Below are 16,015 nucleotides of genomic sequence, written 5' to 3'. Positions count from 1 at the left end.
CCCCCCCCCCCCCCCCCCCCCCCCGTTCCCCAGATATCAGGTACCACACATCACACTAGCCATGCTAGTAGCTGAGATGACTGGGCTGGGTGAGTCATCCTTGATCCATGCTGTGGGTGCCACTGTATCATTAGTTCACATCCCCTTGTGTGCAGAAGAAGAGGGGTCAACATCTGAGGTGTCATCAAACAGGGACATTTGAATAAGAGGAGGTGACACTAGCTTCTTTCAGAGAGAACCAAGCCAGGAGTGGGGCGTTTCTGGGTGTGGCTGGAGAAAGTCCAGGGTTGCAGTCTGATAGGAAGAGAGCATTTGTAATGTGCAGAACCAAGAGAGAGGCACTGTGGCAGGGTGAGTGACAGAGAGTGGGAAGAGATGACAGGGTCTCATTGTGTAAACCTGGCTGGCCTGGGACTTCCTAAGTAGACCAGCTGGCCTCAAACTCATACGTCTACAAACTGGGACTAAAGGTATATGCCATCAAGCCTGGCTGAAAGCTGATTCTTGTAATAGAGGATTCTATGGTATGAGGTTTCTTTGGCTGTAACTGATGTGCTCGGTTGAACTCTGAACTGGTAGTAACAATTGAGCCTCAGTTCAAGTTTTATAGATGTCTTGTTTCCAAACTAATGGGAAGCCATCTTTTTGGCTGCATCTGATCCCTCACCTGAAATTCCCTCCCTTTTGTCCTAGGCCGGATGCTCATCCTAAAATAATAAGTGTAAGATATGCCAATATTCCCTCTCGTTATGAGCTTTCCAATTATTGAAAATGAAGTAAATCCCTCCAGAGGCGAAATCATTAAATATATAGTAAATAATGAGGTTAATTAAATTAACCCTTCTAATTAGGAAACTAATTAAATCAGAAAATTAAAATTGACACCAGACATTAGAATCAGGAAGTTTTGAGTTTCGACCTGGCAATTGTCTCTCTCTCATCTCAACCGATTTGGAGAGAGGTGTCTCTGTCAGCTGCAATGACACAGTGGACTCCTCTCAGCCCAGAGAGATTTCCTATTATAAAAATATTTTTCAAGCATTTGTCTCACTTATACTTCCATTATTTATGGAATAAAAAAAACCCCTTTCTTTGTCTTAGATTTCTCAAAAGAATGAGATATGTCCAAATACATCTAAAAAGAAAAGTTTAACTCAAACTGTGCTGGCCCCTCTGGCTGGCGGCAAGTCAGTTAGAATTCTCTGGGCCTCTTTCTAGTCATCTTTCTGTGATACTGGAAATGATAAGATCTTTACTCCTTTGTCTAGGTGAAGGAAATTGATTTGCCTTGGGAATATCAGGCCACAGGCTGCAGTTGGAGGTGTGACCAAAAGTCCTGGAAAGAGCCGATCCTCTGCCCTGCTCCTAGGCTGATTAGAAAGGTCAGTGATTGCGGAGTTGGAATGTGCAAACCCAGAGCCTAGTACCCTGGACCAGTTGTTAGCCCCTTTAATACCCTCCTCCATACCCGGCCCTTAGACAAATCATCTCCCACCAACTGAAGGCTAAGAACACCATCAGATAGCATCCGAGTCCTACGGCAGCTTTTCCCAGTTGCCTGTGCTGCCTACTTCATGTTTCCACCCCAAGCTGAGACCACATTAGAACATGGAATGTGTTTAACTCTGTGAAGCTGTATTACTGTGTCTGTCTAAAACTTCCAATTGGTCTAATAAAGAGCTGAATGCCCAATAGCAAGACAGGACAAAGGATAGGTGGGGCTGGCAGGCAGAGAGAATAAATAGGAGGAGAAATTTGGGGAGAAAAGATGGAAAAGCAGAGAAGCAGAGGAGGACTCCAGGGGGTAGCAACCCACTTTTACAGCAAGTCACTGAGTAAGAAGTAAAGAAAGAGATACAGAAATAGAAAAAGGTAAAAGCCCAGAGGGAAAAGGTAGACAGGATAATTTAAGTTAGAAAAGCTTGCTAGAAATAAACCAAGTTAAGACTGGGCATTCTGCCGGGCGGTGGTGGCGCAGGCCTTTAATCCCAGCACTCGGGAGGCAGAGGCAGGCGGATCTCTGTGAGTTCGAGACCAGCCTGGTCTATAAGAGCTAGTTCCAGGACAGGCTCCAAAACCACAGAGAAACCCTGTCTTGAAAAAAAAAAGGAAACCTACTGATGTCAATTCTTTTTTGACCCCCAAATGGAGTCATGATGCACTAAGAAGCTAGCTGTAGTCCTATAAATCTAAACTGAATTTGATAATACTTAACTTTAAGGGGTGCACAGCCAGCCAAACTGAACAAAATGAAACCACTGTGTACAATATTCAAGTGCATTTTTAATCCGCTAAAGATTTTTATTTTATGTTTTTATTTTTCAAGACAGGATTTCTCTGTGTAGCCCTGGCTGTTTTGGAACTTACTCTGTAGACCAGGCTGGCCTGGAACTCAGAGATCTGCCTGCCTCTGTCTCCCGAATGCTGGGATTAAAGGGTTGTGCCACCCCTGCCAGGCGATTTATTTTTATTTTATGTTTGCCTACAAGATTTGTATGTGTGTCATCTGCATGCCTGGTGATCTTAGAGGCCAGAAGACAGCCTCAGATGTCCTGGATCTGGAGGTATAGACAACTGGAAGTTCCCATGCACATATACCATTCATAACATAGAAACACATGTACACACACACACACACTTTGACTTCCAAAGAGCAGCCTTGGCAAATACTATTCCAATAACCTACTTTGGTTTCCCACTGTAGATGGGGTCTACTATTTCCAGCACTCCCTTCATTTTTCATTTTTTTGCCTATATGTTTGTGCACCCTCTGCTTGCAGTGTTTTCAGAGGCCAGAAGGGCACCGGAGTTCGTGGAACTGGAGTTCCAGGTGGTTGTGAGCTGCCATGTGGACACTAGGAACCAAAGTCGGGTCCTCTGATAGAACAAGTGTTCTTTTTTTTCTTTTTGGTTTTTTGAGACAGGGGTTCTCTGTGGTTTTGGAGCCTGTCCTGGAACTAGCTCTTGTAGACCAGGCTGGTCTCGAACTCACAGAGATCCGCCTGCCTCTGCCTCCCAAGCACTGGGATTAAAGGCGTGCGCCGCCCACCACCGCCCGGCAGAACAAGTGTTCTTAACTGCTGAGCCATCTGTCTCTCCAGCCCTTCACACTTGCATATTTTACTCAACTTAGTTACTTAACTTTTTGAGAGTAATTAATATAATATAATATAAATATTATATTATATAATTTACTGAGATAGTATAAGCAGTAAGCAGGAAACTTATTCTCTGAAGGTTATCAAACAAAATGGCCTGGCTCCTTTTATTCGTTTGAGAAAATTCTAAGGACATCAATACTTAATCTGCAAGGAGGTAACAGAAAACAAAAAGCTCGATTAATAAACAGTATCGCCACCAGTGGTAGGACGTGTCATTCTGTGAAAACCCAACAAAAGTTTCAACTTGACATTGTTTCCTGTAACTCTGCACAACACAATATAGACACCCGTGAAGATAATTATTATGGATTTTGCTGTTTACCTTTAAAAGCTAATTGCCTGAGAGCTGGATGGCTCAGCAGTTAACAACACTTGGTGCTCTTGCAGCCTTTTGGCTATAAGTTTCGTTTTCAGTACCCACAAGGTAACTCCAGTTCCAGGGGATTTGAAAGCCCTCTTCTGACCGCTGTGGGTACCAGGCTATAATATATGTCGGGAATACTCCAACACAAAGAACAATTTACATTTATTTAGTATGTGTGTGCCACGGTGTGCGTGTGAAGGTCAAAGAACAACTTGCAGGAGTCGGTTCTCGCTTTCTGCCACGTGGGTCCCGGGGATCGAACTCAGCTCGGCGGCAGGTGCTTTTTGCCTGCTGAGCCATGTCGCCATCTCTACCTGGGTCTTAAGCGCCTCGCCAAAGCTTTGTTCCCGGCTGACTGCTGCAGCAGACGCGAAAGGAGCGGACGAAAGAAACCGACCATTAGTCAGGATCCGCCTGGCCCTAAGCTTGAACGTGCACTTCCCGGCAGGAGTGGCGGCGACACCAGAGTCCCGCTCGGGGAGTTCGGCCAGTCGTCCTTCGCGAGGAGGCCCCGCCCCTTCGCGCATGCGCTGCCGGGTGGCCGCGCGGGGTGACGGGAGCCCCGCCCAGGCCCCGCCCCCTGACTGGTCCACCGCGGCTACGTAGGGGATACAGGCTTTCCATGTCCTCTGTTCTCGGTCTTGGGAACTTGGCAGGCGCGGGGTTGCCATGGGATGTTCGAAATACTACACCATATTGGCCCTGGGACCCGGGGCAGCCGTGGAAGAGGCGTTGTTTGGCGCACGGGAGTGGGTAGAGCCACGTGCTCCCCTGCCTGCCCGGTGCGGTGGTACGTGCCTTAGGGCGCGCGCTGCTCCCGCGCTCCGGGCCTCGGGCGGGCGGGGGCGCCGGTCGGAGTGCAGCGGCGGCTGCGGGCCGGGCTGTGCGGCCAAGCAGTTGGCGTCGCTGCGGGCGCTGGGCGCGGCGGGCCGGGTGACGCGGGGCCGGGCGCCGCCGCGCCGCCGCGATCATGTCGGAGCCGGCGCCCGAAGTTCCGGAGGATCTGTTCCGCGAGGTCAAGTACTACGCGGTGGGCGACATCGACCCGCAGGTACCGCCCGCGCGGGGCCCCTCCGTCGTGCCATCCCCCGTTTCGGCGCGCGCACGCCCTGCAGGACTCCAGGCCGGAGCCGCGGGGCACGCCGGGCCGCGAAGGGCCGCGGGAGGGGCCTCGTGAGCACCGACCCGGCGCGGCCGCTGGCCGAGCATCCTGCGGGGCCCTGCTGAGAGCGTCCCTTGCCGAGGGGCCTGCCCTTTCGGCCCCTGATTTTCCCTAAGGTTGGATTGTACGGTAGGTTTGGAAGGTACCCTACCCACACGGTCACAGTGATTGGTGCGAGTAACCGTGGGTTTGGATCCATCCCCAGGACACTGCCTGTGGTTGTGGTATCTTCAGGACAGCGTCCCAGACATTTTCTTTGCTCAACTGTGCAAGTAGTTGTGTCGCCTTCGGTGTCTCGTGACGGGTCCTAAGGAAGGGATTGTCTAAGAGCCACTGAACATGGCCTTCCAGAGGCTCGTACTTGTATCCTAGTAACAGGTCCGTTGGGTCTTGGTTGTAGAGACTTCTGGCTGAGCCCAGAGTGATCAGGATGAGTGCTTGAACTGGCTTTTTTCCAGTACTGATCACCTCACTACTCCCACCACCTCTCTTTTTACCCTTTCTTATTTTTCATTGTGGGACTTTGGCTCTTACAAGGGACTCGGACCAAGTGTCACTTGAAACCAGGAACACACTGAACTGAGCTGTTTGCCCAACTATGTGTGAAATCTGAGTGTTTAAAAAATCTCCCTGGCATGCCCTTGTAATCTGAAATAGTGTGTTTTCGAAAAGGTTTAGAGCCCACTACCTCTTTTTTGAGTCTTGTGACGCGGATTGAGGACGCTCACAGGTGGTGAGCAGTCCAGCACAGGCCGGGCATTGGGCCTGGTACACAGTGTGCCACAGAAGAGTGTTCCTGCATGCTGCATCCTGCAAACAGGTGTAGGTGCTGTAGCTGCTGAGTGTTAGTCAACTAAGCAGATCCTGAGCACACCAAGTTGTTTTCCCAGCATGGAATGTCTGTGCTAGGGATCGAAGGCATTTATATGTACTTGGCACGTGTCCTGATGGTCACTAGGCGGAGTTACGAGGTGGCTTCTGTGAGACAGAACTGATAATGTACAGTTTGGGAAGAAGGTTTGGTGTCTTCGGTATCTGAAACCCACAGTTTGATGGGACGGTTTTCACCGCAGGGAGCTGAAGAGCTAATACAGAGAAAGGACAGCAAAGTAAGACTTGTTTCTGGAAATTTGTCACAAAAAGAAAGCAGTGGCACCTGGGAAGGACAAAGCCGGGGAGGGCTTGCTGTGTGCATGTTCCTGAATGTAAAGCAAAGTTGGGGAGGGAGAGAGTAAAGACACTTGGGTTCCAGGTGGCTTGTGGCTGGTGACTGCCGATTTTCCTTGCTTCAGATACACACTTACCCATTGCTCCCGTTCTTAAATGATAGACTGTCCCAGACACGGCTGCTTTCTGTCTCTTCCTTGACTCCGGCCTGCACTCGCCGTCAGGTTGCTACCCCTGGTGCTACTGTTAGCTCCATGTGTCCTGGATGCTTTTGGCATCCAGGTGGCTGCCTCAGTGACTCTCAGAACTTTGATTCCCATCTGTTACGGCTGGTTATGATCTCTGGAGAGCCAGGCTCCTCTCTCGGTTTAACTGGAGGTCTCTCACTAGGTGTCACGTGGGACCAAAGAGTAGTGTGCCCACACCCACACCGAAGCCCAGCAGTGCCCTTTCTCTCTGCTTCCAATCAGTCACTCTGGAAGATGCCAGCATTTCCATCTTGGCTTTTCTGTTATGCTTGCATGCTGTTTAGTTACTGCCTGGTTAATTCTATCCTGTTTTCCTTCTGTTGCTTCTGACATTTCTTTAGTGACCTGCCTCTGACAGATGTGAGAATTTGTCACAGTTGTGTCTTCACAAATCTGTCTGGGTACATGGCCAACCCATGTATTTCTATGTTGATGTCCTTTTATAAGATCTGGTGGTACCCTCTTCCTTTGTGATAGCCTTCCATGATTTATGGAAGGTACATAGCACACAAGACTACACTGTCCATTGTGATCTGAACTCCCCTGCTGGGCCCTCCCTCAGTGTGTGCCTTTTGCCTGATGGGCACCCACAAGTCAGGATTCTCCTGGTGGGTCTCTGCCTCCAGAAGTTTCCTGACTGTGGTGAACTGCCAAGTCCCAGCCTTTGGGTTGGAGACCGAGAACAGGTTCTGTGGAACTCAGCAGGTGCTGTTGTGTCCTGGTGTAGCAGATGGCTAGTAGCTGGCCACTGCATCCCTATGACTTGGACTGTGAATCAGGGTTGCCTTCATTTTATTGTCCAAAAGCATTTCATTGTTTTTTTTTTTTTCCATTCAGGAGAGAGCTTCTTTTGGGGGACAGGGTGTGTTTTTATTAAATGTTTCTGTTATTGCTAATAATGACTTCTTTGATCAGGAAGGCAATACAATATCTTTTAAAATTAATTGTATTGTTTGTTTTCTTTTCTTAGGTTATTCAGCTTCTTAAAGCTGGGAAAGCCAAGGAAGTCTCCTACAATGCTCTGGCCTCTCACATCATTTCAGAGGATGGGGACAACCCTGAGGTGGGAGAAGCCAGGGAAGTTTTCGACTTGCCTGTTGTAAAGGTCAGTAGAAAGTCCGAGCCTCTGCTTATGTCATGTGTCTCCACAGCAGTGGGATGTCATCAGGTGAATGAAGCCCTGAAACTGTAGTCTCCTGCCTTAACTTGGGGACTTGTGGTTCCATGACCGGCCAGGTTGCTGTGGTGTAGGAGTATTCCCTTGCTCTCGCTTCCTCCCAGCTCTCCAGCTCAGGAAGTGGCTTTGCTGCCTCGTCAGATAGGTGCTTTACATCTTAGGAAGGAATATTTGATTCCAGAAGCTTCTAAAAGCTGTCCTTTCCCTGGTGACCGGTATTCCTGATCTCCAGCTGGATAGCTGAAGGGAGGGAGGGGACCTCTGCCCCGCTCACTGCCCTCATAAGGGTCAGTCTACTGGCTCGCCACCTGGACTGCTCTTCAGCCTGACCTGTGGGCGCTTGTCTGTAGAATGTGGGGCTTCAGCTGGTGAGCATTTTGTTCACCTGCATCTTGTACTGTGGGGACTGGCAAATCAGGATGTGTGTAACGTGAATTACCCTTGTGTGACTCTTCAGTTTGTTCCTCACCTGCTGCCATTACCCCTCTTCATGCAGGTCAGTGCTTTACTTTCCCAAGCCAACAATTTAGTGACCGTGGTTCTACAGTAGCAGTTAGGAGTGAGGTGAGTGAGTCAGATCAGGTGTTGAGGGGTGGCTGGCAGTGGGTGTGGTACCCTCCCGGCATCATGTCTAGAAAATTTTGCAGGCTTGCCAACTTGTCTTTGAAAATGATCCTGAATGGTGGTCTGCCTCAGGAGTCACAGAGAGGTTTTTTTTTTTTTTTTTAAATTTATTTATTTATTATGTATACAATACTCTGTCTGTGTGTATGTCTACAGTCCAGAGGAGGGCACCAGATCTCATTACAGATGGTTGTGAGCCACCATGTGGTTGCTGGGAATTGAACTCAGAATCTTTGGAAGAGCAGACAATGTTCTTAACCGCTGAGCCATCTCTGCAGCCCCACAGAGAGGTTCTTGACCCATGTTGTCAAACAGTTGCCACCTGAGAGGTTGTTTGTTGCAGTAAATACAGTGGTCACGTCTGTGCATAGCATGCGTGCTTGCTCAGGCCCACTATGTCTCTGAAGATTGGTGCTCAGTGTGGTTCGTGGGCACTTCACCTGCTGCTTCTTGCTAAAGCTTGCCAGACATCTGGCTATGCGCCAGGGCAGGCTTCTTTGGTTTGCATCGCAGCCCGCCCTTTCTGTGAGCTCACTTTCTGTTAGTCACTCTAGTAAAGTGGTTGTGTGTCTCATACAGATTTAGAGGGAAAAGCCTTACCTTACAAACATGTGTTTGGGCCTAGGTCACTGTTGCCAGACCAAGTGATGAATCTTAACACAGTTGACCCCAAGACTTCCTTTGCAATAAGTATTTGTGTTACCCCCTTAGTCTCTGAGATAAAATTCATGTGTAAGATAGCTTATCACATGATTTAATAATTAGAGCTGTGGAGATGAGTGACTCAGTGGGTAACAGAGCTTGCTTGCATCAGGACCTGGGTTCTGATCTGTAGCATCCATGAAAGCTATGCGTGACCATGTATATCTGTGACCCCAGCACTAGGGGAGGATGGAGACAGGAGGATTGCTGGGTTTTCTTGGTCACCAGCCAATTTCAAGTTTAGTGAGAAACTGTTCCAAGGACTAGGGCAGAGAGTGATAGAGAAGGAAGGCCACCCGATGTCCTCCTCTGACCTCGGCATGTGTATGGTCAGGTGCGTCTCTCATACACAATACTTGTATATTCGTACTTAGGGACTGCGGGTGTAGGTTGGGGGCAGGGCACTACTGAACATATGAAGCCTCAGGTTCTAACATCAGTGCCAAGAAAAAAAACAAACATAGATTGCTGAAGCTGCTGACATGTCAAGGGAAAATAGAAGGGAGATGTACTTGGGTACACGTGTCTGATAAAAAGTAATGAAATTGCCAGATCCCACTGTCTACAGGATCAGTGAGCTATGGCCAGCAGGACAGACAGGTAGCTTTGTTCTGCAGGAGGAGTGTCCAGTTCAAAGATGACATTTCAGAATGGTGATTACAAAGTTTTAGACTGAGCCTGTGTACAGTGTGGCTGCTCCGTCTTTAAGAACTGCCATGCTACCACTGTGGCAGACTGTACCCTGTTCCACTCTGCCTGCTTTGGCTGTAGTTCTTGAACAGGCGTCTCCTGTCAGCATCTCAGTCCACTTGTTCGTGGCAGTGCCTGTGCTAGCCAGGAACTGCTAACCTGAGAGCCAGCCTGCACGCAGTTGAGTCTTTGGGGGCACTTCCTGCCGTATTCTGAGTCTGAGCTGAGGCCTATACTTAATCCCATGCAGGTGCTAGAACATGGATTTGGGTGGGGGTTGGGGTAGCTAAGGCCTAGTTCCCAGGGGCAGGCACCTTATTTGACCTACCTAGCCTTCTCTGTCTTAGTCACTTTTGCTGTGAAGAGACACTGATGAAGGCAGTCGTTCCTCTGGAGGCATGCTTATAGTCTGAGAGGTTTAGTACATTGTCACCATGGCGGGGAGCGTGGTGACATGCAGGCAGGTGCTGGAGAAGTAACTGAAGGCTACATTCTGATCCAAATGAGAGAACTGGGCCTAACATAGGCTTTTGAAACCTCAGTGCCCACCCACAGTGACACACTTCCTCTGACAAGGCCTCTCCTAATCCTTTCCAAATAGCGCCACTTCCTGATGACTAAACATTCAAATATGTGAAATATGTGAGCATTATGGGGGGCCTTTTTTTTGTTTTGTTTTGAGACAGGGTTTCTCTGTAGCTTTGGAGCCTATCCTGGAACTAGCTCTTGTAAACCAGACTGGCCTCAAACTCACAGAGATCTGCCTGCCTCTGCCTCCCGAGTGCTATGGGGCCATTCTTTTTATTTATTTATTTTTTAAAATTTTTTAACATTTATTTATTTATTACATACACAATATTCTGTCTGTGTGTTTGCCTGCAGGCCAGAAGAGGGCACCAGACCCCATTACAGATGGTTGTGAGCCACCATGTGGTTGCTGGGAATTGAACTCAGGACCTTTGGAAGAGCAGGCAATGCTCTTAACGTCTGAGCCATCTCTCCAGCCCCCTATGGGGCCATTCTTAATTCAAACCACCACAACCTGGATACTAACTTTTTAAAAATTATATTATTTTATTTTTATGAGTGTTTTGTGTGCATGTGTGTCTTTGTACCATGAATGTACCTGGTTCTTGTGGAGGCCAGATTAGGGCATTGAATTCCCAGGTACTAGAGTTATAGATGGTTATGAGCCATTATATGGGTGCTGGGAATCAAACCTCGGTCTTGTGGGAGAGCAGCCAGTGCTCTTAACAGCTGAGCCATCTCTAGCCTCTTTCCATTCTACTTTACCAGTGGGCCCAGCTTTGAATTACTCTGGTGCTTGGAGAGGTAACCTTTCTCTGCTTGGAATGAACTTGGAAGTGGCCTTTAAGTTGAGGAACCCTACTCAGCCTTTGTGAAGACTTTCTAGGGCTATGAAGCTGGGTGGATGTAATGTAAAGGGGTTCGTTTCCAAACCCGGTACTGTCTAAAGCTGCCTGAGAGCACTTTAGGTTCCTGTGGCCCCTTCCCACTGAACAGAAGAAAAGTGCCACCATTGTTGTCCAGTCCAAATTTCTCATAGTACATTGTTGCAGGGTGTGACAGCTTTCTGGGTGCAGACTGATAACAGCCGGCAGTACTGTTTCAGGGAATACTCCTGTGAGCTCAGTTGTAGCTCCACAGGTTCTTATGTATGCCTTCTGGGTGTCCCTGTTAGGAAGAAAGTTTGGTCATGAGAGGTGCTCTGGATTCGGAAGAGTCAGTCACAAAACTTGTTTTGTTTCCAAAATGATCTTGGTATATGATCTAGGCCTTGTCCTCTTACCTTGCCAAATCCATTGCAAGGGATACAGGTTTGCACCACCGTGCCTGGTCCAGTACAGGTCATTGATGTTGACTCAGTACCTAGATTTCATAGGAATTAGAATTATCAGAAAGTAGGCAGCAGTGTTGGCTAATGCAAGGAAATGGCAAGGGCTTTTGCCTGAGCACTGTACTATGCAGTAAGTCAGCTCATGTCTCTGGTGAAATTATCCCAGATACAGGCAATCTTCATTTTGTAAAGTATATACTATTCTTGTCATAGAGAACAGGCTTTAGCCAGGCATGGTGGATTAGGCCTAAAATTCTAGTATGGTCACAAATTCAAGACCAACCTTGGCTATATATCAAGTTTGAGTGCAACCTAAATCAAAAAAGAAAAAAAAGAATTAACATGTGTTGAAAAAATGCCAGGTAGGGCACTCTCTGAGTTCACATCAGCGAGGTAGACCTGACTGTAGTGTATGCCTTACCAATCAGCAGAGCAGAGACTGCATTCTTGATGTTCACTGTCTGCCCCGAGCCTCGCACCATTTCTGCACAGATTTGGAATGTATTTTGCTGACTACAGTGCTGCCTCAGTAATGAGCAATTGAGTATATATGATTTGTCTGTCCAAGCTTCTCGAAGTCAGCTGGCTAACGGGCACCATGGCTAGGCTTCCAGATTGTCATTTCTTGAAATAGAGTTATTAGAATAGTAACATTTGATCTAATTTTTAAAATTGAATAGAAGTACAAGGCAAGCTAATTTTCCAAGGATATAAAGTACCTGGAAGGCAGCTCTTAGTTCACCTTGTAGAGAATGCAAGTTTGGAATTCATAAGATTAGAAAAGGTTTGTTTGTTTGTCTTTAATGGCTTGCAAATATTGTGTATCCCTGGTTTTAAGTAAAACCAAAACCTTGTGAATTTAGTCTGTTCCTTGGTGGGTGAGGTGGGCAGCAGTAAGGGTGTGGACCTAAACTGAGGGATCTGTCACAAGCCTAAGGAATGCAGTGGCTGCGTCATTCTGGGGCTGGGGTTTGTGGCCTGGGCACATGATCTTTGGTTGCTGCTCCCTGGTGGACATCTGTAGTGGGTCACAACAGAGCCATTTAATTTCCAGAAGCAACTACTAGTGAAGTCATACCATTTTTGTCACAGATTGTGAATGGTTTTTGATTCGTGTCATTTTTTTCTTTTTCAGCCTTCCTGGGTGACTCTCTCCGTGCAGTGTGGTGCTCTCCTGCCGTATCCTTTTCTACATCAAGGCTGGGGGATAGCTGTGGGTTTAACATGCATTGAGTTAGTGGGCTCATGAGTGAGAGAGTCTGGGGATAACTGTGGGTTTAACATGCATTGAGTTAGTGGGCTCATGAGTGAGAGTCTGGGGATAGCTGTGGGTTTAAGATACATCCAGTTAGTGGGCTCATGAATGGGACTGGCCGTCTCCTCTGCACCTCTGTCCCTGCTCTTTCCTATCCTGTATGAAATGGTATGTACCTGGTCCTCGTCATTACCTGCATCAAAAAGCAGTGATCAGCAGTTGTGCCGAGGACCCAGAGTTCCAGCTCTTTTCAGTCTTACAATGTCTATTTAGACAAAAAATAGTTTTAGAACTCGAAGTCAGGTGAGAAAATCATGCATGACTCGTAGAGAACACGAGAAGGAGGTTCCTGGTTTGATAAGTATTCCTCTTTTTAGTTAGTTAGGTCCTATGACAGGTTTATTATTCTATACTCTCCACTCAACCCTTGCTTTGTATGTGAAAATAGAGTGGTGATGACCTTATTCTCTGGGGCTTGGAGCGGGGAGGTTGCAGCTCAGTTAATAAAGGGCTATCTTAATTTTTTTAGGCCCTGGGCCCAGTCCCCAACATTGCATGATTTGGGCATGATGATGTATGCCCATAATCCCAGGACTCAGGAGGTGGAGGCAAGAGGATCAATAGTTAAAGGTTATCCTTAGCTTTATAAGAGAGTTTCAAGGCTAGCCTGAGTACATGAGACCCTGTGTGAAAACCAAAAGCGAACTCACTCTACCGTGTATAGTCTCCTCCTGACCTGTGTCAGCCACGTCGTATTTTTCCCTCATAACTGTCCAGGATCCTGTCTTGGTCCCAACTGGGATATTCCTCACCATTTCTGTTTCTTCCTGTTGGCTTCTGGTTTACTCTGTCAGGATAAAGCTTCACTGGAGAGGCAGTCCAAGCAGAGCTTGACTTTGGAAATAATTCCTGCCATCCAGGAAGCACACTAAAGTTCAGGCTGGGCACCTGGGGATGGGCACCATCATTCAGACACTTCATTTTACGGCTGTGCCATACAGCAGAGGGACTCAGCCGAGACACTCCCCAGGGCCTCAGATGCTCAAACCTTCCTTTCTCAGCAACTCTTCTTGGAGGATGCAGTTCTGGCTCAGAAATTCTCATTCTTCATTCCAAGTCCAAAGAGTGAAGGTTTTTGTTTTTGTTTTTTTGTTTGTTTGTTTTTTATCTTTATAAGCCCAGGTTTCAAACAGACAAACCAATCTCAGGAAAGTGGATCCCTTTCTGGGATGGAGTCAAGTATTCTATCTGTGGTGTCTTTTCTGGACCTTTTCTCTTCACCAGTCTTCCTCAGGAAGGTTATTTAAGCTCTTGCCTATCTGTCCATAGAGAAACCTAAAGGACCAGAATGAGGGCTCAAGATCGGTTGATAGTCACTCAGATTTGTTGATGGCAAAGTAGAAAGGCCTTGACTGATAGATCAGAGGCTATTGTGCTGGAGTCTCCATTTATTATGGGCAGGAACGGCCCACATTTAGGGTTTGTCAGTGGATCTGTAAGGGATTAACAGCAATTGCAGTTTACTCTGTTCCTGACCCACCTATCTCAGTGGGTCCTTTCCGCCTGTTTGGAACTCTGGACACTCCATTGTGTTGAAGACTGCGTGTCTCCAGGAGAACTGCTCTGTCAGTGCTTGACGATCTCAGAAGTCAGATGAATGGTCCAGTCTACCGTAGAACGAGGCATGGTCTTGGGAATTCTAGGGATTCTAGGGCTCTGAGTTGTTCTGCCGGACTTTAGAGCACACAGTCTGTTCTAAAAGAGGACAAGCACAGCTGTGGTGCTGCCTTTGACGTCCTCTGCACGTTGCTTCTTAGGGTGTGTGTTTGTGTGTCTGATCCTGTGTATCTGCTTGGTGTGTAGTTAGACAGTGGTCAGGAATGTTTCCTATGGACACACTGTCCATCTAGTGATGCTGTGGACAGAATATTGGATTTTGTGGCGTCCTTTGCTGACAGTGGCTCGCTTCCTCTCATGCTTCACTCTCATCTGCTCTGCAGTCTCTGGTCATCTTCAGCCTGTCTCACTTTCCAGATGCTCCGAGCGGGAGGGAGGTGGCAGCGCCTGCCCTAGAGGGCAGGCAGGGCTTGTGTTAGTGAAGTTCCAGCTGTGCTCATCTTACTTCATTGCAATCTTAATAACTGTCCGACAGAGTCAATGGTTTCTCTCCAGAGTCCTGTCAGATTTTTTTTGGACTCACTGCCTGCCTTTCTCAGGTAAGCATGGTTATTGTCTATGATGGTTCTGAGCGCTCGTGCGCTTGGACCTGTGACCTGTTTGTTAACCAGTTCCATAGAACCCTTGTGCTAAACTGACGATATTTGATAATCAACTTCTAGCACACTTACCATTGTCTAACCATAAAATATACATACATACGTAATTTAGAGAAATACAGATACTTAAACCTTGAATATGGAAAATAATTGAAATTAGATGACAAAAATTCACTTAGCTTTGTAGTCTTAAGGATTTTCATATAGCTGAATAAGAAAACGATAGCAGAAACCTTAGCAGATGACTCTGAAGAGTGGATTCAGCTTATATTAGCCCATCAAGCCATTTGCTGTAGTTTTTAGTCAAGTGAACATTTTAATATTGAGATAAGAGTTTTGCTTATTATATTTGTGATGCATTTAGTCCCGGTGAGGATGCAGGGGATGTAGTGCTCACTGAAGGCAAAGTCAGCGCAACTGTCTGAAAAGCTTTAACATTGCGAATTGCAATGCTCCAGTGTTGAGAGGCCTGGAATGAAGATGGCATGCGCATGTTATCTATGGGAGGGCAAAGTCAGAAACAGGTGACTGGGGAGGTGCGTAAGAACCCTAGCTTATAGCCTTACAGAACAGTGTAAAGTTGGGACATGGTGCTAAGTGGAAAAACTGAATATAAAAGATACCAAGTGTTATGGCAACTAGGGAAAGCAGGAAGTGAAGGAACTGACTGGTGGTGGTTAATTCTGGGTCCTGAGAGGTGGGTATTGTTTTAAAGTACATCCCTGGTAGTTGGGTCCTGTTCTGACCGCAGCTGACAGAGGCCTGCGCTCTAACATAGCAGTCACTAAATCAGGGCTATACTCTATATCAGCTGCCAAGATGAGTGCCTTAGGACGAGGTGCAGTTCACAGCGGCTCCACTGTCCGTCCTTGGGTGCCTGTGACGGCCTGAGGTCTGAGGGGCTGGCCTGTTCTCCCTTTCTTCAGGTGCCTGAGAAAGGAGCAGAGCAGGGTGCTTGTGAGCTGGGGAGGACTTGGCCTTTGTCTCCTCTTCCCTTAGCCTTACCCAGGTTGGGAACCAGGGAGTGTTGGGTTTTTACCATTGTTAGGTTGTTGGCTAGACTTAACCTTTAACACATGATGTTGCCAGTCTGGTGACCCCTCCTTTGTCCAGGCAATGAGTAAGTAAGTTTATCTGGAGTTACTTGTTTTTTCCTGTCTTATAAAAATTCTAGAACTTCTGCGGATTATAAAGGCTCCTTTTTTGTTCTGCTGCACTGGTTTGATGCAGCCATTAAAGTCACACCTTTATTTCTTTGAACAGGAATTCGTTGAGATTTGTTTTTTGTTTTTTTTTTTTGTTTTTTTTTTTTTTACTTTTTTTTCTCTTTA

The 16,015-nt window shown here is 47.2% G+C and overlaps 1 protein-coding gene across 1 annotated transcript in view; it reads left to right on the top strand.

The window, feature by feature from the left end:
* The first annotated feature begins 4,364 nt into the window (after window positions 1-4,364).
* Paxip1 (PAX interacting protein 1) overlaps window positions 4,365-16,015 on the top strand; it is a 48,348-nt gene continuing 36,697 nt past the window's right edge. Inside the window, exons 1-4 of the mRNA XM_050119917.1 lie at window positions 4,365-4,576; window positions 7,073-7,207; window positions 12,289-12,332; window positions 14,561-14,624. Of these exons, the coding sequence (XP_049975874.1) occupies window positions 4,496-4,576; window positions 7,073-7,207; window positions 12,289-12,332; window positions 14,561-14,624 (324 nt within the window). The 5' untranslated portion in view covers window positions 4,365-4,495. The remainder of the gene's footprint in view (window positions 4,577-7,072; window positions 7,208-12,288; window positions 12,333-14,560; window positions 14,625-16,015) is intronic.

This window comes from Alexandromys fortis, unplaced genomic scaffold (genome assembly GCF_014885135.2).
Source record: "Alexandromys fortis isolate MF-2015 unplaced genomic scaffold, M_Fortis_MF-2015_v1.1 scaffold_177, whole genome shotgun sequence".
In the NCBI taxonomy this organism is placed as follows: Eukaryota; Metazoa; Chordata; class Mammalia; order Rodentia; family Cricetidae; genus Alexandromys; species Alexandromys fortis.
This window is presented reverse-complemented; position numbering and strand designations above follow the sequence as displayed.